Source organism: Polypterus senegalus, chromosome 5 (assembly GCF_016835505.1).
Source record: "Polypterus senegalus isolate Bchr_013 chromosome 5, ASM1683550v1, whole genome shotgun sequence".
NCBI lineage: Eukaryota > Metazoa > Chordata > Cladistia > Polypteriformes > Polypteridae > Polypterus > Polypterus senegalus.
In genome coordinates this window covers 130,509,689-130,536,706 of record NC_053158.1, presented here as the reverse complement: position 1 = coordinate 130,536,706, position 27,018 = coordinate 130,509,689, and the positions used below count along the sequence as shown (strand labels likewise).

Sequence of the window (27,018 nt, the reverse complement as noted above, 5' to 3'; positions counted from 1 at the left end):
TCATTAAAACAAATCAGTTTATTAAATGTATTTTTTTCTATAATGTCATGTAAGAAGTCAGATTAAAAGAAAGAAATAATTAGGCCATTTCTTCTTTATAGTTTTTTTTACATCAGAATTTAAAAAATATAAACAATGTTGAAAGTTCCTGCACACAAAAAAGCAATCATATCAAAGTTTAATTTTCAACAAAAATATGAAAAATGAACTTATGCCCTTACAAGTGACTCTCATGGAATAAAAGGGCAATTGTTACAGTTCGTTATTCAAACTGCGACATTGCGCCAAATTACTTTGCACACGTCCCACTCAAATGGCAATTAAAACAATACTACACGCCGAAACCGATCCAGACTTGTTTTAACTGCTCTATAGATGAGCTGCGCTCCGCTCCCTTCCACAACAATGTGTGCGTAATCTGATCTTTAACTCTCCCACTATATCACAATTCAGAGAACTTTTTGACTGCCCCACATAAAGTGGTAGAAAGCTACCACACAGCAACATTTTGAAGAGTAAATTCTATGAACTGTCCAATATTTCTGTGGAAAATCTATAGAGTAAATTCTATGAGCTGTTCAATATTTCTGTGTAAAATCTATCAGTGTCTTGTACAAAAAAACAGAAAAGAACAATAAGGAAACTAGCAAAATGATGTATATACACTCACACACACACACACACACCTACACTTACTGCATATAAATACATAACAAAATTATACCCAATATATTATATTTTACTTACATCTGGATTTAAGGAGTTATTTTCTGAAGATTTTGTGGAGAGTAAAATGTGCGTAAAGCCTTCTTGTTTCTTGACAACAATGTCTCTATAACGATAGGCACTTTCAGTTTGACGGACACTAAACCTGAGTCTCTTGTCAAAAGCTTGTCTTTCCTCAAATCGTCGCTTTCCCACTGCAACTCCTGTCACCGAAGTCTGGATGCTGGCTGTACCATTCTCTGGTAAGACATCCATAAACAAAGATGTACCTAAAATTACAACACAAAATGTAAGATAGGTTAGCTCCATTAAAAACACGCTACTTCCTGATGTTAAGCTGCATATACAGGTGCATCTCAATACATTAGAATATCATCGACAAGTTAATTTACTTCAGTAATTCAATTCAAAAAAGTGGAACTCATATACTGTATTATATAAATTCATTACACACAGAATTATATATTTCAAGTATTTATTTCTTTTCTTTTTGCAGATTATGGCCTACAGGTAATGAAAATTCAAAATTCAGTACAGTATCTCATAAAATTAGAATATTACATAACACCAATAAAAAATTATTTTTAATATAGAAATGTTGGCCTACCAAAAAGTGTTTTCATGTACGCACTCAATATTTGGTCGGGGCTCCTTTTGCATGAACTACTGCAGACCCAGACCCAACAATACAGACAAGCTGAAGGCTGCCTTCAAAGAATCCTGGGCTTCCATAATACCTCAGCGGTGCCACAGGCTGATCGCCTTCATGTCACGCCGCATTGATGCAGTAATTCATGCAAAAAGAGCCCCGACCAAGTATTGAGTGCATACATGGACATTGTTTCAGTAGGCCAACATTTCTGTATTAAAAATCTTTTTTTTTTTTCAATTGGTCTTATGTAATCTAATTTTCTGAGATACCGAATTTTGAGTTTTCAGTACCTATAGGCCATAATCAGCAAAATGAAAAGAAATAAACGCTTGAAATATATCACTCTGTGTAATGAATCTACATAATATATGGGTTACACTTTTTGAATTGAATTACTGAAATAAATTAACTTTTCAATGATATTCTAGTTTATTGAGATGCACCTGTAAGTTAAATACTAATAAGCATAAACTAATGGATTAATACAAAAACATTCATTAAACAGTATGGTATATTCTTTATATATACAGTATAAATTATTAATCAGCTTTCTATATTGAGTAAATATTATATTTTGATTTGAAGTAAATACTTTTTTGAGCTAGTTTAACAATTTAAGTACACCTTACTTACAGGATGGCATATTTATTAGTGCTGCTGCCTTACAGATAAAGAATGTCCTTGATATGAATATCAAGCCTAATCACAAACATCTCCCTCAGGCAAGTATTTTCTTCTATACCCATTTTAAGTTAATTGGCAATTCCAAATTGGTCCTGCTTATCTGTGTCAGCATAAGTGGGTACTAAGATGAATCAGCTCCTAGTCCAGGGATGCTTTTCTGCTTTGTGCTCAGAACTGCTAGGATACACTCCAAGTTGGTGATTATTATATTATACAAACGTATGTTTTCCTTTCATCAACTAACTGCCATTGAGCTGTTTACAAGATTGATTTAATGAGCCTTGATCACTATAAACATGCAACAAAAAACAACTTTATACACACACAATGCCAAAACCTCTAAATGTACAACATATAAAATTCAACAAAATAAACTTACAAAGTATCATTATTTTCAAATGGTTGTCTAATAGACAAACCTAAAAAATGTTACTGTATCTCAACTAAAACAATAGCTGAAAGAGCATTACTGAAGATTCTTTAGGGATGTGATAATACCAGAATTTTTGTATTTGATGCCAAAACCAAATTTCACAATAATTAATACCACAGCAAAAACATTGGCTTTTTAAGTAAAGGTTACTCAGTTATTCAAGTGGACAATATTGTGTATTTGTCTGTAATAGAATTTAAAGTATAAACACACAAATCTGTTTCTGAGCTAACTCCAAAATGATGTTTTGCCCTTTAAAAAATAAAGTTTTTTATATCAAGACAGCGTGGTGCTGCAGCAATATGAGCTATATCATATATAGTTTTACACATGCTTTTATTTCAGCTTTCCTTCCACAGTTTGAACACATGCAAGTTAGGTCGACTGGCATTGTTAAAGCAGCCTAGTGGGTATGTGCGTTCAGCCTACAATGGACTGGTGCCCCATCCAGGGATTTTTCCTACCTTTTGTCCAATGCTTGCTAGAACAGGCTCCAGTTGCCCTGTGACTCTGCCCTGGAGAAGCAGATTAAGAAGATGGATGAATGAATGAAGGTCTATCAGTTCATTTCTAGTCGCTCAACTATATACCATGTGCCTAATCAATTTAGTGGCAGTAGGCAATTTTTACAACATGAAGAAATAAGCTTCTGTATATTAAAATAATAAAAGTGCCTGTAATTGTGTCTTTTCAAGTTACAGTACACCCCCAAAATTTGCGGGGGTTACGTTCTTAGAGCACCCACGAATTGTGAATAACCGCGACTTTTGGATGTGGTTAAAAATGCCTTTTAAATGCCTATTTTTATAGTTTCAACCCTAAATACAGTATGCCCCCAAAGCACTTTAATTTTGTTGCAAACTCAGCTTAATACCGTAGATCCCATTATATAAGCCGAGAATTTCGTCCTAGATTTTTGGCTTGGAGTTTAGGGGTCGGTTTATACAACGAGTATCGTTTCAGATTCAAGATTTCCAGCGCAATGTCGGTTTTGCCGATGAATAAGGAAGTAAATAATGACGAAACCACAGAGCCATCTTTCAGATGAAGAAGTAACCTTGCATGCCGTACTTTAAATTAAATAAAGAATTTATTCAAAAAAGTGTTTTAGTTGTTGATTTTATTAATAAAATTTATAATAAATTATCGGGAAGTTTAAAATAAAATTTTTTGTTTTGATTTACGATCAACATCTTGCGTTACGAAACGGATGCGGTCACGTGTATCCGCTTGTGCGATTGTAAACAAACATCCGAGAGTGTTAGTCAGAGCCCAGATACATGTGTTTGTGGATATAATTTCGGTCATTGCAGTGATTTACCTATATATATAATTCATTAAGACCATGCAAGCAAGACACATAATTGCTAAGGAATGAAGAGAAGGTAAAGAAAGAAAGCGATCACAATCGAAACGAAGATGGACATTGTGTGGAAATATCTCCTCCTCCTCCCTTCCTGCAGCCCAAAGATGTCAAATTAAATGGTGAGTACAGTATGAAATTGTTTCTAGAATAGAATGCCTCTTATTGTCACTATACACATCTACAATGAGATGAAAAGCAGCTCCTTCAATGCAGAAAAAAGTTCTGTATAGGGCTTGTATGATTGTTTTTTAGCCTTAGCATAACGCCGGATCTGCGGCCCCGCTTCTGTTTTCTTTCCCTCCTCCGTCTGTGTCGTCTCCTAGACCCAACAACAATCCTTGGAGAGCCCGCTGGTCTCGATATGTTGTCTGGGATATTGTGCGTGTGATGAAAAACACTTGAAACAGATGTCTGGCTCTGGACACCGATGTCTATAAGGTTCTGACGGGTGTAGCGGATGTTCGCTGAACAGATCGTGCACAAACAAGGACAAAAAAAAGTACAAAAACAACAAAAAGTGCACTGAAAAGGAGAGCCCTGAGCAGCTGCGACCATGCGCCGCCATGCTCCTAGCTTAATCGAAGTAGGCGAGGCACTTTTTATAACTTTTTGGTTAGTACATTAGAAAAATTATTGGTGTTTTGGTAAATTATGCACATTATACAACCCTTGTTTATTATGAAAAGGTTAAGTAAGTGTTGCAGTGGGAAGTTCGGAACGCATTATGGGTTAGCCTTTGCGAACGAATAAAGTTCGTAAGTCAAGGGTCCACTGTATTACGTATTTAAGTTAATCAAATTTATAACGAGTCTCCGGAAATCCACCCGCCGATGTACCGTATTTGCGTATATAGTTTCAGCACAAAGGTTTCATTTTAACAAACTTCTCCGCAATCACTTCCTGGTTTCCATCAAAAATGCCGGCAGTCTCAAATTCTCGCCGATAAACATTATAAATATACCCGAAGAGACACTTTTATGGAAATTTTGAAAATTTTGCTTAAAGAAGGGGGTCGGCTTAAATACCGGTCATTGGCAAATACATGTAATTTAGTAGGTAGAGAAGGGGTTTGGCTAATATACCGGGTCGGCCTGTATTCCGGGATCTACGGTACATTAATACATTACCTAAAAAATTACCTTAATATATTACCTAAAAACAGAATGTAAAGGTAAACCTGTCTACTGTACTGCTATGTCTCCCGCGGTGCTAGAATGTAAAATACCGATGTTACCGCTATACGTACTGTAATTCATGCAAGCACGTTTTCTTTGGTATGCGCTGTCATTTTCTTTGTTATACTGTAAGTTGAGTAAATACATAATAATTTAATTTACTTAAAATACAGTAAAATATATGGGTACTCACCATTGATGAATGATATTGATGATAACGATGACGTAGAGGATTTAAAACTTCTCGGGTGGCGCCTCTTCTTCAGGAGCTTCAGGAGGAGTCATATCTTTGTACGGGTCTTCTTCTGGTGGGGTTTCGCGCTGGCTTTTCTTTATAGGTTTCAGGAACATCGTGATAGGAAGTTGCTACATGGTCTCCTGTAGCGAACTGCTGGTACAATTTCCGTGCTTTCTCACGGATGATATTACCGTGTAAGGGGATTTCTTCCTGCAGTCAGTGATCCACATTGCCAAGGCAGATTCCATCCTGACGATATTTTTATTCCTTACGGTCGTTACCTTTTTGGCACTATCACCGAAACTTACAGATACGGTACTCCAGATCGCTGCTTCGTTCTTCTTTATGCAGCATACAGGGCTTTCATTAATGCATTAGTGGCGTGTTACTGCAGCATAACTTTTTAGTTCCTGGAGCAAATCCAGTAGTTCAACCTTCTCCTGGAGTGTTTTAAACTTTTTCTGGTGCTTAGGCTCAGTTCCAGAAGCCTTAGAAGGTACAGAGCGATTTGACGACATCGTGTGCATTTAAAAATAACAAAACAATAACAAAATGAAAAACACGAGGACACTCAGCTGGAGATGTGTCACAAACCAGCAGTCAATCATCAGCAAGGAGAAATGAATAACATTCTTGGATTGGCTACTTTCACCATCCCAAACCGCGGTGGTAAACCCACTCACCTGGAGGCGCGTCACAAAGCAGCAGTCAATCATCAGCAAGGAGAAATGTATTAACGTTCTTGGATTGGCTACTTTCACCATCCCAGCCCGCGTTTCCCTCAGCGGTTGCTTCCTGTTTTCTCTACAGCACTGTATTGGCACGAAAAAAGCCATAAAAAATTACAGAGGATATTTGCCCTTTCTGCTAACAATTAATAGTTAAGCTCTAAGAAAAAATCTGCGAATGACTGAGTGCGCGAACCCTGAACCGCGACTTCACGGGGGTCTACTGTATTGTCTAGCTGTTTACAGAACAGAGACATCAATTCATATTCACACATCAACATTCAATAATGTCAATAATGGGCAATGGCTATATGGTTATTCCCCCTGATCCACAGGCTGCAGCGAGGACAGTCCCTGTGAGGCTGAAACACTGCTGCAGAGGAAGATGAATGATGTAGTTGATGAAGTGATGCGCATAGCTGGTCTACTTTTAAAAGACTGAATCTCACAACAATGGTTTGCTTTATGCATTTTAACTTTCTTAAAATAACATAGATACACTGTTTTGCAAAATGTTTTTAATATCAAGAAGTGGATCAATACTCAGTAACATTTTTGGCTTGAAAAATGGGAATGTTCCGTAAGTTTTAAGGCTTTTTCATTCACCTATAGACCTGTGTATGAACAAAATATTTTTAAATTTTATATAAAAAAAAAAATGTCAAATTATACTAAATACCATGATTAGGAAAAAATTAACTTGGACTTGAAAAATACTGAACTTATGCTTCAACAAGGATGATTTAGCTGGTATCTTTTTGTAAGTTTTCACTGGGTAAGCATATGAACCTATAGCTTTTCAACTTTTTAAAGAAATTATAGCATTCTGAATTTTGCATGTTCATGCACTTAAATAACTTAATTATTCACAGAAATCTGATTTCTAAAATGCCATGTAAACCCTTATTCTGATTTGAGAAATCAGGTTATTGGCCTCTGAAAAACCTGATTAACAGAAGTGGATTTCTCTGCTAATAATCCAATTATTTGGCCATGAAATCCCATAACTAGGCTACTGTTAAGGACATTTTAGTCTGGGTATGTCTGTTGCACTCTTTTGGCCTGCACATGCATTTGCTTTGCACAGTTTTAGCAGATACTGGCAGAAGGATCCACAAAGAACATTTCCTGAGGCAAATGTTTGGGCGGTCGCATTATTTCTCCTAGCTGAAATAACCTATCTGAACATTTCACATATTGCTAAATTTATTTGATCAGCTGAATGTATAGGGTTAAGCTCAGCAACACAATTTCAACAGCATTAGGGTAACACATTAAAAGTAACATGCCTTAAGTAGTTTGATTACTTTTGAAACTCACATCTTATTGCAGTAAAAACACCACTGTTATTATTATTTCAGGAGCACTTGTCTGTAAGGCAAGAAGCACATGTACCAGGACTTTTACAGGGCTCAACTGCACAGCCAAGCAGAAAGAATTTACAGCATGCAATACAGTAACAGAAACTGACAAATAAAATAGCGAGAAATCTGCGAATTAGTCCATGCCCACCTTATGTGCACCCACTTAGGAACTTAGAAGACACTAGATCGGATTAATCTCTGATTTAATTGGCTGGAAATCAATGAGGAGGTCCTACACCTCTGGGTCTCCTGTCCAGAGTATCAGTTGTGACAGATTCCTCGGATGGACCATGCGCCTCTCGCTTCTGTTCCACTCACTGATGTCCCATTTGAGCGACTAGAGGTTGATATTCTAGGTCCCCTAGAATGCTCTGCAAGAGGACACAAATATATTTTGAGTGACTGTAGACTATGCTACCCGACACCCGCAAGACATCCCTTTGAGAGTGGCTAGCTCAAGGATATTGCACAGGAACTTCTTGGGGTCCTTACGAGGGTCGGCATCCCTAAAGAAATATTCACAAATCAAGGGATGCCATTTACCTTGGATATGTTCAGGGAAGTGACCAAACTGCTCCATATCAAGCATTTAACACTAGAATTACCAGAGCCTACAAGAAAACTCGTAGATCCGGCCCACCTTAAATCCGTTCGTACCTCTCTGTCAGTGTCTTTTGTTCTGTAAATGTGTCGATTAGGACAAGCAGAAAGCACCCTGCTATACCATAACCACACCGTCGCAAAATATTCACAATGTTCGACCAGCTCATGCCTTGTTTGATTATCTGGGAGTGAACTGCTGGAGTTTTAGAGTGGAAATAATGGATTGTTATTTGGAACACATGCATTTCATGTGTGTTCCATTTCTACAGTAATCTGTGTAAACACATTGTTAAAACAGAAACTTTTTCATATTTTAGTAATAAATGTTACAAAATGTAGGCATAAACTATAGAATGTGTGAAGCCTGAAGTCCCAAAGATCAAATAAACACTTTCACAAAAGGTTCAAGGACGATACAACAGCTTCTGTGGCGTAGCGGTAAGATTTGCCGACTTATAATCAAGAGTCCCTGGTTCGATCCTGTCTCCTATATTTACTGTTTTCAGTAGTGAGCTACTCTTATTGTTAATATTATACAGTACACACATACATTTGGTTTGCATCTGTAACAGACCGTGTACATTTATAGTACAGTGGAACCTCAGTTCACGAACGTGTTGGTACACGTACAACTTGGTTTATGACCAAAAAGTTTGACAGACACACACACACACACACACACACACACACAGAGGCAGCGCAAGACAGAGTTGGACGCATTAAGGTAGGAAGGCAGTTAAAGAATGCACTGGGCTTGATTTTGTTTTTACTTCTGTTTCCTGCGATCGGTTTGTAGCGTGCATTGTTGCAATGTTATTTTTCTTGGTGGTTTATTAAATTACGGATTTTTTCAAATGTTAATTTTTTTTCCCTGTGCTTAAAACTCATTAAAAAAAGTGCTTTTAGCCAGCGGTTGGTAGTGCTATAGTGCGAACTATTGCAGTGTTAGTTTTCTGTTTTTCTCAGTGTTATTCAATGTTTTTACATTTAGTTTACTATTACGCTGTGCATTCTATGGTTTAACTAACTATATTTGTGCTTAAAAACTTAAAAATATATATATATATTTACATACAGTTTGTATGGTCTGGAATGGATTAATTGTATTTACATACAATTCTATGGGGGAAATTACTTTGGTTCACAACCAAATCGGTTTACGACCAGAGTTTTGGAACGAATTATGGTCGTGAACCGAAGTTCTACTGTAGTGTACTTGTAAAAGTTACAGTTTTTTTTGTTTTTTCACTTTTATTCTCTGAGTCATGATCACGATACATACTACCGTCCTAGGGATCTGATGCTGTTAGTTTTTATTTGAAACTATGAATAACTGTAGATGTGAGTAGTGTTTTGAGGCAATGGAACTGGACGTTCTCTGATCTGGAGAGATAAAAGCTGACACACAAACGCTGGTGAATCTGCCTAATTTGTATCTCACCGTCACTTTATTTATTTTTTTTATTCAGTTTTATTGAGTGTTCCTGCTCATGCAGAATTAATATGCACCTTATGGTTTATGATGTCCCAAAAAAAATACAGGAGGCAGTCAGTATTGACCCGGGGACTCTTGATTACAAGTCAGAAAATCTTAACGCTATGCCACGGATCACGTATCATCCTTGAACCTTTTGTGAAAGTGTTTATTTGACCTTTGGACTTCAGGCTTCACACTAGGGAATCCATTCCAGGACAGGTTTATCCATTCCCAGGAATTCAGGAATCCTGCATGTCATTCCCGGGTCGAAATGATCTGAACGTTGCGCCTCAGCGTGTGGTTCATTTATTTGACAGCTTTAGATCGGGGTAATTACATTCATGGCATTCGTAGTCTGAATCAAAATTTGATTGTATGGGTGGTTACCTACCAGGTAAAGCTTGTGTAGGCAAACATCCGCCACGGTGCCCTCTTCAGTTGCGAGAAACAGATCATAGAATGTTGCAAACTTTTACTGTCAAATAATGCAAAGAGTATGCGACACATGTTTCACCCTAATTCTGGGCTCATCAGGCGTGCACACTCACTGCACGTCAGCGTCAGAGGCGAAGCCACGGCGTGTGGTTCGTTTATTTGACAGCATGTAGATCGGTGTAATTACATTCATGGCATTCATAGTCTGAATCACAATCTTATTGTATGGGTGCATGTGGGATGACCAGTCTGTTAGACGGAAAGTGATCTCAGACTTACCGCCCTGTATGTCAATCAAGTGGCAAATGCCATAGGGAGGATATAAAAAAAATATTTTTCTGAATGCAATGCGATCTACCTGATCAGATATTGATACACTTGTTCTAAACAACGCCCGCGCTTGCCGTTACTCTGAAATACCGCCATTTCAGCTTTTACTGATGCATCCAGTTTCTTGTCATCATTCTGCGATAGTTTCTAGGCACAGATAATGCAGATACAACAGACTGACGCATTGCAATTTCAAGTTGCCGTTCAACCTGTTGTCTGACAGACGTCAATGAAGTCTGCCCTGTCCCGGCATTCATAAGCTGCTGAGTGCCAGTCCACTGTACTCAGTCTTAGTTGGAGCCGGGAGACTGACGATTGCTGCTGGTTGACTAAATTAATCTGCAAAACACTACACCGTGGGCCAAAAAAACGGGCCACTTAATTATTTTCAACTATAACTCTGTTATTTCTTGATCGATTTATTACACTTTTACATGGTATATATGCGAGTTTGGCCATTCCCGGTTTCCCGGTAATTAAAGCAGGAATGAAAAATGTCCGGGAATCCCGGGATCCCGATTACCTACTTCACACATTCTATTGTTTATGCCTACATTTTGTAACATTTACTACTAAAATATGAAAAAGTTCCTGTTTTAACAATATGTTTACACAGATTACTGTAGAATCGGAACACACATGAAATGCACATGTTCCAAATAACGATTTATTATTTCCACTCTAAAACTCTAGCAGTTCACTCCCAGATAATCAAACAAGGCATGAGCTGGGAGAACACTGTTAACATTCTGCGACGGTGGGGGGATGGAATAGCAGGCTGCTTGCTGCTTGTCTTAATCTACACATTTACAGGACAAAAGACGCTTACAGAGAAATGCGAACGGATTTAAGGTGGGCCGGATCTACGAGTTTTCTTGTAGGCCCTGGAATTTTAGTGTTAAGGACCTTTGTATACCACCTCCAAATAGATGGCTTAGCAGAGCGCTTCAATCAGATGCTCAAATGAATGCTTTGTAAGGTGGTCAGCAAGGTTGAAGAAACTGGGATCAGTTGCTTCCCCTTGTTTTGTTTGCCTACCGGCAGTCCCTTAAGCCTCCATGGGCTTTTCTTCTTTTGAGTTATTATATGGGCAACAACCGCAAGGTCTCCTTGACATATTAAAAAAGGGTTGGGAAGAGGAGAACAATCCTTCACTAAACATTTTGTAATATATCTCCCAATTACGCAATAGATTTGGAAAAATGAGGTTAATTCTAAAGGAAAACACGGAATGTGCTCAAGCACTGAAGGGTTATTATTATAATTGAGGAACAACCCTTTGGGAGTTCCAACCAGGAGACCAAGGGCCTCATGTATAAACGGTGCGTACGCACAGAAATGTTGCGTAAGAACGTTTCCACGTTCAAATCACGATGTATAAAACCTACACTTGGCGTAAAGTCCCGCACATTTCCACGGTACCTCTGACCTTGTCGTACACAAGTTCTCCGCTCAGTTTTGCAGACTGGCGGCACCCAGTGTCAAAGCAGTGCTGCTGTCCCTGTGTGGTTATCCTTTCCTTTCCTGGCGTAGTTTTATAAATACACTGAAATTAATCACATATTGTTTACTTGTGTAATGCATCTGTAACAATACTTGTAACAATATAATGGTCCAGGGAATAGCCATAGTATTCCAAATACCATAACTGCTTTAGCATTGTTACTCTCACTGCACCTTCTTCTTCTTTCAGCTGCTCCAGTTAGGAGTTGCCACAGCGGATCATCTTTTTCCATATTACTCTCACTGCACCACGCAGAGTATTTATACCACTGTATCTGAGTGGGGAATTACAGCAGCAGCTGATCGGAAAGAGAATTATCAGTATACAGTATCATGCACATGCTGTAACAGCCATGGCAAAACATTTCAAAGCCTTTCCTGTACGGACCTCGTGGTTTAGAAACAGTTTGATCCCAAGAACTATAATCGCACTCCTTGTAGAACTACCTCACTGTAAACTTGCACTACAGTTATAATATTGCACAACCTGAGCCACTTTATAAAGTGCGTATTTACATATGATGACAATATCATTTTTAAGATGAAATGCAGCAAAATATGTTTATTATATTATACAGGTAAAACTTTAACTTCATTTAAATAATCTATATTCTTCACTGGGAGTGGCGTGAAGGATAGAATAATTAAACATGCACTACGAAGATATTTCAATGTTCCTTAAACATTTTGAAGAATCAGTGCTCTAAACTTACAGATGGCTTAACATCTATTACAGAGCTGATTGTGTGGCAATCGGTTACTTGGAGAAAGAAAAGTAAGGACTGCAGGGGCGGCCACGACAATATATATTGAATATAAAACAGAAAGAGAAAATAACGACACAGCTAAAAATGCAGCAGCAAATTTGGACAAAAGTTAAACGCTTGTGTCATGAGCATGAGGCAGCTATGCAGTGTCCGCAATAGAAGTGGCCATCCGCCGTGCATAAGATACCATATTGACATTGGCGGGCGAAGAGGCCACCGATTCTTTCTCTGCCCAGGGCCACGACGAGCCTAGAGCCGCCCATAAGTACTGCCGCAATAAATAATTTCATCAATGGTCACGCACAATTGCTGCGCTGTGAAACCCATGTTTAATAACGTGTTTTAACTTTTATCATCATGAAAATGATATCACGTATACATCTCAGTATTTTAGTTATTCAGAGAGCTGTAATATCACGAATGTAATGGATTCTGTGTCCAGTCGGAGGAAGAGAGCCGGTTTAAAAAGCACTAGTGATTCACACACATTGAGCAAAAAGAAGATCACATACAAAACAAAGCATTTAACATGCTACTTTAATTACGATGTGATTTGAGAAACTGGTTAATTAAACAATTTTAAGATGAAGTTTATGATGTTCTACTTTAATGACAATATAAACTACATGATTAAAGTGGAAATTTCGAGATTGACGTTGACATTTTGTGCTTTTTCTCCACTATGTGCCTTTTTTTCTCTGTACCCTAATAAGCTTTCATATGACACTCAGAAGATGGGCTAAGACTCGCCTTTTCATGGCGACTTTGATATCTGACAACTTCTTTGATATTTCCGGGACTTTTCACAGAAGGCTGAGCTTAAGGGCGATTTATATTGATTTGCATATTCAAAGAGGCGTAATTCTGGGAGGAATTGGGGCGGGACAGAAGGCGCGTGCACAAGCGTTACTTTTAACGCTGACCGGGATTTATGAAGCGGAAGAACGCGGAAGTTGGAGTATGCACAGATTCCTGCATCTGAATTTTTCTGTGTGTAAGCACATTTCGGCTTTTGTGCTTACGTCATGTTATAGTGTGAATTCTATGCACAGCATTATGCATTAGGCCCCAGGTTATAATTCTTGCTCCCACAACCCATTCTAAATTTTTGGCTCATTGGCAGGGCCTGTATGAAGTTAAAGAGAGAAATGGCATGGTCGACTATTTGGTTAAACAAACAAACAGATGGTCTGCCAAGCAGATATATCATATTGATCCTGAAGCCATTGAAGGAAAGGGATCCCGATCCTTCACTTCAGCCCGCTCCTCCTTTGAACTCAGTCACTTTTAACTTTATTTCTGATCTAACTCCGAAACAAAGGCGAGAACTTGAAGAAGTAATCTTGTCTGTCCTGGGTGTGGTGAATGAGAAACCTGGAAGATTATCCTTGATTGAGCACAACATCCTTACTGAGCTGGGATTCGTCATTCAAGAATGCCCATACACCCCCATACCCCCAGGCCTCCACCCACCTAGAAGCCAAGCTGAGGTCAAGTTGGTGAACAGAAGGATGTTGGACTTGGGAGTAATTGAGGAAAGCTACAATCCTTGGTCCAATCCCATTGTTCTAGGTTCTGCCAGATGTAAGTTGGCACTTCTGCAACGACTTCCGGCGGCTTATCCAGGTATCTCGGTTCGATGCCTACCCAATGCCCGTTTGGATGAACTTCTTGAACAGTTGGGAAAGTACCTGACCACCCTAGACATGACCAAAGGGTACTGACAAATTCCCTTAACGGCATCCGCAAAGGAGAAGACAGTGTTTAGTATTTAAAGTGTACTTATATGGTTTTCCCATTTTGTTTGCACGGAGCACCGGTGATTTTCCAATTTCTGATGGACAAAGTGCTGCAACCCCATCAAGTCTATAGTGCCACCTATCTTGATGACATAGTCATCTATTCTAACACCTAGGGATCATATACAACAGATGCATGTCATACTCCTGACATTAAGCGAAGCCAGCCCTCACAATTAATATGAAGAAATGATTCTTTGGGCTAGTTGAGGCGATTATTAAGGGTATTTAGTGGGCAAAGGTATCGTACATGCACAGTATTCTAAAGTTGCTGCCACTGTAAATTGGCCCAGTCCAAAAACAAAGCAAGTACAAGCTTTCTTAGGACTAGTGGGTTACTATTGCTGGTTTGTACCCCAGTTTTCTGAGGTGGCTGCATCTAAGTAATCTGACAAAGATGTGAGCTCCTAATTCCGTGGTCAAGGATGAAAAAACAAACAATGCATTCTGTGACTTAAAAGGTCCTCACTTCGACAACTGTTTTAATATCTCCAAATTTTTCCTTTCCTTTTATTTTGCAGACCAATTCTATGGACACAGGCCTGGGTGCCATGTTGAGCCAAGGCATCAATGATGTTGCACACACTGTGATTGTACATAAGTCGGAATCTACTGGACCATAAGACAAGGTATGCAGTGGTGGAGAGAGAGGCCCTGGCGATCAAATGGGCAATTAACCAACTGAGATATTGCCTCCTCCAGTCCACCCAAGGGCGCTGAGCAATAACAGTATCTCTTCTTCATTTTCATCTGCAGAAAGAAGATTGGCATGCTGCCATCTATAAAGTCAATTCCGGAGTCAACCCATCTGTATCTGCCTCTTCCACCAGAAACCATCTTACATGGATGCACCACCATTCTGGAGCAGACTCAATCTACCAGGAACATAACAGTGTTACCAAACGTTTCTTTTGCGTTTCTTACAATACACAGGGTTTGCCTTTGGGTGTCCCAGACCCTTTATGAGTTTGTCTGTGCTTTAAAAAAATTATTTTTTTTTTTTTACACAATCATTTGACGTTGGCAATTAAACACTGCTTAAATATAAAAATTCATGCACTTATAGGTTTTAATAATTTTAAATTAATTGCACTACTGCTTTTTGCTGTTAAAATATACATTTAGTGTATTTATACAGGTGTTTTTTTACTCTTCACTGTATCACCTAGACATTTAGAAATTCTTGGAGTGTAATTATAAATAAGGATTACCATATTAATTATGAAGTAATTGTTTCTTACCTAAACTTATGCTGTACAACACAGAGCAATAAATAATAAACATAGTACAAATCGTTAAAAGAGCTGCAAATGTATCAAATGTTCATAAGTTACTTATCAAGAAAACACAAGACTAACATGCTTAACTGGTTTATAAGTAAAAGGTAAATTTGCTATTAAGCTAACAAGCCTATTGTTTACTAAGCAGCCATTTCATTTTTTCTTTATCTAATTAGTTTTATAATTAAAAAGGTAAGCTGATACACTTAAAACAAAAACACAGTTGAAACAAACTAAAAATGTCTGAATTCATTGAGCTTTTCTTGCTATTTGTCTAACTGCACAGGAGGATGACTCCTCTGTTTCCTTCATAACTCTCCCCTTTAACGTAAAGGCTAATACAGTCGATTCCGATTAATTGGACCACCTGTTAATCGGACCAGCCGCTTATTCGGGCCGAATCCTAAAGAACCGAAACAGATCATATTACATAAGCCTAATATTGTTCGCTTATTTGGACCAAAATTCCGTTTAATCGGACCAAAGAACGTTACAGAGAATAAGAAAAAGAAGCCACAAGTCGCCCGCAAAAAGTGGATGTAAAGCGGGTCAGTGACATCATGAGGATCCCTGGGCTCCCCAGGAGAATTTATGCTTTTATCAAAGGTCAGGAAGTCGGAAAATTTGTACCAAGTGCAAGCCAGTGGGGGTGAACATACCTGCCGTTTCTTTCCTAAAATGGAACGGCGAATAGCCGGCGACATGAAGTCGAGCATAAACAAGTGCAGTGAGTAAACAGAATGTGTCAGATCACACTAGACAAGTTCTTCAACGTTGACTGGAATTTGGTAATGTAACCTTTTTTATTGTGCTTCGCACGCAGAGTGTTGTGTAGATCGTTTCGAAGAATTTGTAGATTTCTTTTTCAATAAACAAAGTTGTAAGCAACCGTACATGTACAGATTTCTTTGTACGTTCGCCATACGCGCGTGCAGCACAATACAAGTCATAATGGCATTTTAATATGTAACTTATAGCACGTCCTGTGTTTGTTGCACATGTATAGGGCATGTTCGTGTAATCGGACCAGCTGGTTATTAGGACCAAAATGATCATGTCTCAATGTGGTCCGATTAACAGGAATCGACTGTATTCTAATTGCCTCTCGCTCTCTGTTATATGGAAGAATCCGCCTGTACTACCAAAACAAGCCTTAACTTGTTGCTCTTTGTTTATGCAGCAGGAGGTTTGTTGCCAAAAAAGACAGAAATGGCTTGTCAAGGAGCACTGCAATTAAATTACCATAAAGCTTAGAAAAGCAGGGGCTGAAATGACTGGCTTTTGTGATTGATCAATTTACTGCACATCAATCAAGTCTTTTTTAGTGAAAATTGTCCAATTTAGATTGGCAGCTGATCAGTTGGAGCATCCCTGGTGTGTAATTTAATCCATTTTACAATGTACATAACAAATACTATCATGACACATGAAAAGTGACAATGGCTTCCTTTTTAGATAGGTTATGTGGCATAGTGGTTCATAGTTTAGACTTTAAATCTGGAAGTTGTGGGTTCAAATCTCATTACTGACACTGTGACCATAAGCAAGTCACATCTTCTGCCTGTGCTCCAATGGAAAAAAGGAAATGTAACCAATTATATCTCATATGTTGTATGTCATCTTGGACAAAGTCGTCAGTCAAGTAATAAGGAATAATATTCATCACTTGTGAAAGTGGTTTAAAATCTTAATGCAGTTCATGAGGACAAGAGCTCACCAAGAGTGATCATTAGAAGGTCTTAAAGTGTGGCATTTTCTTCTTGCGCCTTGCAGATAACTATACAACTACTACACTACTAGAATATGTGAGGTTTATTAACTTAGAATTGGTACTTTATAAAATACAATTTTAACATTATGGAATACCACTTTTCAATCATTTTTTTTTTTATTACTGTATCTTTTCCCTTTTGTCCTTCCAGACAAAAAAAAAGAGCAATAGCACAACATTTTAAATGTTATATACCAGTGATGGGGAACCATTTAGAAACCAAGTGCCCAAACTGCAATCCAAAACCCACTTATTTATCGCAAAGTGCCAACATGGCAATTTAACCTGAATACCACCTAAAACTGAACACCAGCATAACCAAGGAGCTGGTGGTGGATTTTAGGAGTCCCAGGCCCTTAATGGACCCGTGATCATCAGAGGTGAGTGTGTGCAGAGGGTACAGACCTATAAATACCTGGGAGTGCAGCTGGATGATAAATTGGACTGAACTGCCAATACTGATGCTCTGTCTGTCTATCTACTGAGCTTTTAGTTTAGAAAAGCCACTCATACATTAACATCTTTTGTCTCAAAAGAAAAACATAATAGCGGAGCTTTCAATGATACAAACAACTTTTTGTTGAAAGGTAAAAGTTTGCATTCGGTATGCTTTTGAACAATTAATGTGCTTTTTGCTGTTGTATGCATGCTGATAATTTGTCTAACCTTGGCTCATACTTTGTAAGCTTGAGAGCAACACATGCAGCACTCAGGTCATCTGTTAGTCTGTTTCTGGTGTCAGATTTGATTTAATTCAAAGCTGAAAACAGCTGCGCACAAGCATAAGATGTTCCAAACAAAGTAAGGAAAGCAATCTCAAGTGCCTTCATTGACTTAAGATTATTTGGCAGAGAATTCCACACTTTAAGGATTTCATTTTCATAACTAACTGTGCTGTCCTTTGTCATCCCTTCGATCCTCTCAAGTGTTTCACGCAGGTCTTCCCTATTAAGCTCCGCCCCCAAAGATTCCATTATATATTACAGGGTCGTGGATCAGGTGTGGCGATTAGCAACTCCCGGCAATAATTACAGATGCGGACGACTCCTCACCTGTGCGCTTAAGCGAGGACTGCCCGCATCACAAAGCTCCTGGAAACCGCTCCGGCCACTCTACCATAACCCCCTTTAAGCCACGAGTGCGGCAATTATCTGTTAAAACTGGCCTTTTCAATTTTGAGCTGTGGACCCGCTATACCACATCCCTTCCAACCCCACCACGGGGATCACAGACTCAAAAGGCTGCAGTCCGTGCTGCACCCTCAAGCAGCATGTGTGCCGCCCGCCTTACCCTAGACAGGAGAGGAAGGAAGCGCTCCCATTGGGCTGCTGGGCAGAAAAGTCCTCCGGCGCGCGTGAAGAGGGGGAGCGGTGAGGGGAGCCGCCCGGCCCCGCATTCCTCTGGCTTTATAGTAACAAACTCTGTGCTTGAGCGACGGCGCGCGTGCCCACTGAGAGGGCTCTGAGTGCCCCCTGAGTGCGCGTGCCATAGGTTCGCCACCACTGTTATATACTGTACTATTATTTCTTGCAGTTTTTCAATAGATAGGATAACTTTTAATGATTTACCACTTTGCAATGAAAATCAGATTAATTTAAACAACAGTGTAAATAGAATACAGCAATATTAAATATGATAAAAAACTGACCAAAAAAGTGGTAACAAATTACATTGTTTAAAAGTTGTTTATTTTCAATGGATAGGCAAGTTTACCGTTGTGTAATGAACCTGTAAGATTAATTTAAATGATAATTCAACATTAGATATGCTCAAAAAAAGCATCAACTCTCCAGCCACAACATTATGCTAAGCTTCAACTTTAGCATGTGAACTCTCCAGCCACAACCTTATGCTAAGCTTCAACTTTAGCATATTACGGAGTAAGCTAAGTGATGAGTTTTTTTTGCATCAGTTACCAAATACTCTAATCCTCTTTGGTGGAACTGCAACCTGTTCAAATAAGAGAGGAGTCTCGATTTAAGTGTGCTTCGTGGAATATCCTGTTAGTCCCTTTATATTCCCAGACATAATCTTAGATCTTTTAACACTGGTTTGCTTATTATTCCAAATGTTTAGCATAACAGATGTGGAGAGGTGCCCATTTCATTGTTTTCCTGTCCTTCATGGCCAGCTGACCATAACATTGGACTTCTAGTTTGTATCACTTAAAGATTTTACTCCATATTTTAGGACTGTACCATTTATGTTACTTATTTGTTTATCGGATTCATGTAACTTTGTATCTATTTATTTATTATTTTATTTATTACTTTTTGTGTTTTTAGTTATTTATCCTTGTAATTGAAACTTTTTTCCTTCCTTTAACAACTTGTAAAACATTTTGAGCTACACATTTTGTGAGAAAATGTGCTGTAGAAATGAATGCTTCTTGTATACCAGTCACATAGCTTTAACACATGAATCATAAAAGGTCAATGTAAGATAAATTCAATATGCAATTTTTTTTACATAAACAATTTAAGTACACAATGTTGACCTTATTTTTCAAAGTTCACGCATTCATATAAAATGATACCTCCAAAAATTGAATTTAACACTGAAATACAATAATACATAATAATATACAGGTAAAATTCCGTTACAACAAAGTATTTTTATGGTCCCGACAGTTTCCCCATGTGAGAGAGTCTATAGAATTCTTGTTACCAGGAAATACATTCAGCAGATATTTTCATTATTACAACGAAGTGCCCAAAAGACCTTGAAATGCCTGAAAGAATCATCCTCAGAGCAGTTAGTTCTGTGGTCGCAGCTCAGTTGTACACAACGATCCCCAAATAGAAACATTTTAAATTTTATTTTAATTTTATGTTTGTTTTCTGTGGTTTTCAGTGATACCTTTTGCTTATTGCTCGTCAACATTTGGAAAACATCCATTGGAATTTAACTCATTGTCACCCTCCTATAGAAATGGCAGACATGAAAAAAGTGACAAAAGTTCACAATAAAACAAAAAAAAAAACAAACAATTTTTTGTGCCTCTCAATTATGGCAAAAAGAAAAAAAGACGTTGCCAGTGAATTCGGAATTTCGCCATTGACGCTGTCAACTTTCTTGAAATACAGCAAAAAAAGAAGAAAAATCTTGGGTTGCAAAAGTATGCGAAGTGCTGCATTTGAAGATTTCGAAAAAGCAGTATTTATGTGGTTCAGTGCTGCTTGTTCAAAAAACATTCCTATTAATGTACCACTCATTCAAGAAAAAGCAAAGTCATTGTTGTGAGGGTTCTAAACTCTCGTGGGACCTCCCCCAACTGGACAACACGCTGGAAGAGCATCCCGCTGTGGAAGACTGTTTATCCATTGCCGGGACAACAGCAAGCTCACAGCTCTGCTGAAGCTCGCCACCAAAGCAAACAAAGAAAATCTCAATGGGTGATGCAAGGAACATTGTAAATGCAGGGAACAAAGTACTGAGACTCACCCTCGTGTTTTGAGGTGCAAGACTGGGACTTATAGCGCGACCACGATCTTTTAGGATTTGCTTCTGTGGCACTTCGCTGCAGCGCTGTGAGCCTGCAGTTGCCCTGCCTCTGCAACGGACAAACAATCTTCCACAGACACAGCAATTGCGCTTTGGGACACACTTCAGCATGTCGTCCTGTTGGGTGGGGGTCCCAAAAGAGTTCACAAACCTCACAATATGAAAAAGAAGAAAAGGATGATTCGGCTTCTGATTGATAACTGTGCTGCCCACAACATGCATCCATATTTAGATAATGTTCGTATTGAATTCCTCCCACCCAATTGCACGGCAGTGCTTCAGCCATTGGATTTGGCCATCATTCGCACCCTGAAAGTGTATTATCGCAAAAAGAAAGCACTAAAGTGACAGATACGGAATCTCATTACTACAAAATATATTTTTATTGAGTCCGTTGTAATGGAATTTTACCTGTACTTAATATGTTAGATTTTCTATTTTTCTCTGTAAAATGCAACTAACAAACATGGTTTTCATTTAATGAGTAATCACTCTTGGGCGTCAGTTTAATTGCTTGTGTTCTTTTAGTGCTTTGTGAGCACATTATAGGTAATTGTGAAAAGTTACAATTTAATGCTTTAATTTTATTATTCCCATATTCATTGATCCATTTATATGAACCTGTAATTTTCTGAGTTAAATCATATGTAGCCCAAGTCTATCATAGTAAAACTGGACAAAAGGCAGGAACCATCACAGTGATCATTAATTCCTTTATACCAGGCTAAACTTAGAGTTCACCCTGCTAAATACACTTTTTACCTATGGGGAGGTAAAAAGGATGACGATCCAATCCAGAATACAATCATGTTCTCACCTGCACTCACTCCTGATAACCCAATCTAGAGTAACCAATTTCAATTAAAACACTTTATTCAGATTGTTGGGAGAAGACTTTCAAGCATTCAAAGTAAAAAAGTAAAAAGTAAAGCAAACTTTGTGAACAAAGTGAACATGCAAACTACACAAGTTGAGGTATTAGGCCAGGATTCAAACCAAGTCTCCTAGAGTTATGAGGCAGCAGCACTAAATGCGGTATCAAATTAACATATTTTGCATGCACATATACAATTGTAACTTTCTGGATATCGCATGGTAACTGCCACACTTGGATATTCTGAAAATGGAAAAAAAAGAATTAGAAGCAGCAGACATTCAAAAAAATGGTAAGTGATTTATTACATAAACCTGTTTTCAAAAAATGGTATGAGCTGTACTTTAGTTTGTAGTAGTTTTTCCTTTGGATAAAGTAGACAAAAACAGGTCATACAAACTAGCATAAAAGATTTAGTATGAAAATGAGTAAATGAGGACCAAACCTTTTCCATTGACTGTTAAGGCTGAAGCTGTTGCAGCTGCAACTGGTACCTGGGGCACTAAAGGCTGTGTCCTTGGTCTGGTCCCCATACGTGCCCTTTCTGCACCAGGTCCCAACAAAGCACACACAGGTCTTTCAATGTTGATTTCACGAGGAACAGAGTCCTGATCCTGTTCTATTTGGTCAAGGTTGTCTGGTCTATCATTCTGGAAACCATCCTCAACAATCCTATTTTTTATGGGACTTTTAGGAACAAGGATTTTGATTCCTGATTTGGCAAGATCCATGCTTTTCCTTCCAGCAACAGATTGTGCTGTAGTCCGGCGATACTTCTGGCTACTGGTTAACACTTGGTTATTATTTTTTATGTCACCCTCTTTATTCATTACCATTGCCTTTGGAGAGGTCTTTGTTAAAGAGCTGTTGGAAGGCCTACAAATCTGTTTTCTTGCATTATTAGGAGAGTTTCGAGTGGATCGCATTAAAGGCATATCTTTCTGCTTCTCTGTGTGAAGCCTGTTGAACTCATGAATATATTCCACACAGTTGCCTAGGTGCTGCTCTGGCTCCCACGTGTCGTCCTCGCTGTCATAGCCTTTCCATCGCACCAGGTACTCTATCCTCCCTTTTTTATTTTTCCGCTTGTCTATTATTCTTTCTACCTGTGAAACAATGAAAACATTCATCAAATACAGAAGAGTTTCATTTTACAATAGAATGTGGTGATTTTTAGTCAAAGAAGCCCAAAAAGTACAAACATAATTTTAGCACATTAAGATTAAAAAAACAGATAACATTCAGTTCTAAAGGGATGTAAAAGTACCACAGCAACTGGAACAACTAACAAAACTTTCATTCACATTAAAAATGAAAAAGAAAAAAAAAAACAAAACATTTTTAATTATGTTGAACAATGTTGTTATCATTATGGATGAAAATAAGCCACAGGATATGCTAATAAAAATCAGCAAAAAAAATCTTTGATATCTTATTATTTCTGATTTCTAAATAATATACAATGAAATACTTACAATGTGTCTTACATGACATATCAGTGAGAAGGTAAAACAGAATACCAAAATTGTCAGCCAGTATTTTCTAGTTCTGAATATATTATAAGTAGGTAAACTGGGGGGGTTTATTTATGATCTCGAGTCCCAAAAATAAGCAAACTTCAAACTGTATAAAAAATATCAAGCATATTGTAAATAAATGTTGATTTCATATTAAACGAGATTGATAAATTTCAATAAAGCAATACTGTAAATGACAGAACTGTAACATATACTTTGAAGGAAATACTAATTAATTAAAGTCAATAAATTATAACTCTACAAACCTTAACAGATCAATCTATCAATTCCTGCATCCATTTTAAACCAATTTAATCAACCTTAGGGTCACACTGGAGTCTATTCTAACCTACTATGTCCAAGAATGCAAAATGATACGTCCAGGCCAGGTTTGGTTTCATTTTTGAGCCTAGCGCTGATATGACACCTGTGCCATTAAACTTGGCAAAGACTGTTAAAAAAAAATTATATATATATATATATATATATATATATATATATATATATATATATATATATATATATATATATATATATGTGTGTGTGTGTGTGTGTGATATATATATATATATATATAAATGAATGCATATAATCGGACTCATTAGAAACTGATTCAGGTTGTTTAAGTATGAAAACATTGAAAATTGAAGCAACACACTTTCAAATATGGATTCACATAACTGACAGCAATACTTAATATGCATGAATAGCATTAGGAGTTTTCTTAATATATTGTTAACAGTTGTTTATCTATTGTGTAAAACAATGTGTAGAAGCACTGGCATTTGCAATTAGCAACAACATTAAAAAAAGGACATCAATACACTGAAAGTTTTGTACAGAAAAAAGACACATGTACTTTTTTAATCTAGGGATGTAACAAGATCAGTGATTGCTGCAAATAAACTATAATTGTAAAGGCAAAGTTGTGTTTAGTTTCCTAAATAGCTCATTGGCAGAGGCTCTGAAGATGATGTTACAACATTTTGTTTCCATGTCTGTAACTAAACTTGATACACAATACAGCACATGTTGAAGACATATGAGGGGATAACCCATCTGAAATTGACAGGTGTAGACTTGACAATTGTAATCCTCTTCTTCATACACCACTTTTAAGTGAAAGAAAGAAAACACAACAAAAGATGTCCTGAACTCAAAGAGTATATATTAAATAATTAGTACATAAAAGACAAAGAACCTAAACAAGTCTCAGATTAACATTAAAATCCATACCATACCATTTTCCATATTGTTTAAAAAGAATACTTCAGAGAGAGGCACATTTTATATTCTCTGCCTACATAAACTGATACAGTTAAAGGGTAAGTGTAAGTCAATTGTACTACACTCTCACAAAAAGTGCTTTCCCCTGTGCTCCACTCCAACCCTGCTTTCCCATTCCTCACAGCTGGCCTTGAAGAAACAAGATATGTCACGATTTCATAGGAGTGCATACCAGCTGAGAGCTACAAATGGGATCCATGCATAACACTGTTAAAAGTGCTTCATGATTTGAAACTGCACCATAAGTGGGAAAAAAGTAAAAATATCTAACTATTATAAAAAAAAATGTTACGACGATATGTGATCTTTAGAAGAGAGTTCTTTTGCATAGACATCTTTTGAACAGAGACAGAGAGACACTGTCAAGTCCCACGAGACGGACAAGTCACGCCATACTTAAAACCTTTGGACGCAAGTCCCGTAATACAGATGCAGAGCAGGTTAGAGATAATGGAAGTAGGAAAATTTGAAAGTCTCAAAAAAATAAGAGTAAAGATGCATTAGCACAAACAAACAGAAAATATTACTCGGTGAAATAATGGAACAGCGAAAAGAGATCGCATAGTATTAGAGGATGTATGGGGGACAAGAAGTTGCTGTACAGGCTTTTAAATGCTTGCAGCGTCACACGAAATGCAGATCACACGGCACGGTAAGAGCAGCAAGCCAGCAGCTGATCAAGCAAAGAGAAGGTTAAAAAAACACTGCATTTGTTTCCCATTGTATCACCACTTAAGAGGGGTTTCGGAGGAGTGGCCACGTCTCCTTTTGGTGCATTCAGCCCCCTTCTTCACAATGGCGTACAAATTGGAAGGGGTAGGTGAGCAAAGTGCAGATCACGTGGCATGGCAGAAGCAGCAAGCCAGCAGTTGATGGAGCAAAGAAAAGGTTAAAAAAAACACTGTAATTGTTTACCATTGTATCACCGTTTAAGAGAGGTTTCAGAGGGGCGGCCATGTCTTCTTGGGGTGTGTTCAGCACCCGTCTTCACAACAGCACATAGCGCTGGTGGGGGGTAAAGGGGTTCACAAGCAAAGCGAGCAGGGGGCAAAGCTCCCTAGTTAATAATAAAATAAAGAAGCGCAGTACAAGCACATGTGGTTTAAAAGGATTGAAGATCAGTTTCATGGCTGCTTTAATTGCTCAAAAACCTGACAAGGATCAAGATGAATATGGGTCAGTTAGTAAGATCATGACAGGATGAGAATAGCGAGCAAAGTAAAACAGCAGGCAAGTCGAAAGCACACTAGACTTACTATTTTGAATGTGTCCAACCAGCAGTAGCAAGGTACCATTTGTTTCACACAGTTAAAAACAAACAAAAAAAAAACACCTGTAGACTCAGATGGAAAAGCAAGTATCAAGACATATTCCACACAATCTACACTTTTTTAATTCTCCTACAGAGATGCAGTAATATTATAATAAAGGTTGCCTGAACATTTTTAATTACACCTTATTGTTTAAGATATTATGCATCAAACCAGCAGTTTCATGTGACAGTGAATTATTGTGTTGGCTTGACACTGACAAGGCTCATTAACAGATGATGATAAGCTAACCATTCAAAATTATAGCAAACAACCATTCTTTAACAATCAAATGTCAGTTTTTATCTTCCAATAAGAAAGTTTGAATATAAGTTAAGTTTATTTTATAAGAGCAATGTTTGACATGGCAGCTCTAACATTAAGTGTTATAATGCAATGAACAGTGAATAATTGATCATTTATTATTATTATTAATAGCAGAATACTTGCACAAGTGCATTGAGCATGTCCAAAACACAAAAAAAAAATCTATACAATAAAATCTGCTTTTCGCAGAAGTTTTTGTTTAAAATAGGTAAAAGCAATAAAGAGACGGACGAAGCCTATATATTATTAACTAAAAAAAGAACTAGATTTATATATATATATATATATATATATATACACACACAGGGTGGGCCATTTATATGGATACACCTTAATTAAATGGGAATGGTTGGTGATATTAACTTCCTGTTTGTGGCACATTAGTATATGTGAGGGGGGAAACTTTTCAAGATGGGTGGTCACCATGGTGGCTATTTTGAAGTCGGCCATTTTGGATCCAACTTTTGTTTTTTCAATAGGAAGAGGGTCATGTGACACATCAAACTTATTGGGAATTTCACAAGAAAAACAATGGTGTGCTTGGTTTTAACGTAAGTTTATTCTTTCATGAGTTATTTACAAGTTTCTGACCACTTATAAAATGTGTTCAATGTGCTGCCCATTGTGTTGGATTGTCAATGCAACCCTCTTCTTCCACTCTTCACACACTGATAGCAACACCGCAGGAGAAATGCTAGCACAGGCTTCCAGTATCCGTAGTTTCAGGTGCTGCACATCTCGTATCTTCACAGCATAGACAATTGCCTTCAGATGACCCCAAAGATAAAAGTCTAAGGGGGTCAGATCGGGAGATCTTGGGGGCCATTCAACTGGCCCACGACGACCAATCCACTTTCCAGGAAACTGT

General features: G+C 37.9%; 1 protein-coding gene across 2 annotated transcripts in view; it reads right to left on the bottom strand.

Moving 5' to 3' along the window:
- cdyl (chromodomain protein, Y-like) overlaps positions 1 to 27,018 on the bottom strand; it is a 248,496-nt gene that overhangs the window by 87,439 nt on the left and 134,039 nt on the right. For both annotated transcript variants that reach the window (XM_039753357.1, XM_039753356.1), the window contains exons 2-3: positions 22,155 to 22,815; positions 748 to 995 (exon numbers count right to left, since the gene is read on the bottom strand). In XM_039753357.1, coding sequence (XP_039609291.1) covers positions 748 to 995; positions 22,155 to 22,815 — 909 coding nt within the window. The remainder of the gene's footprint in view (positions 1 to 747; positions 996 to 22,154; positions 22,816 to 27,018) is intronic.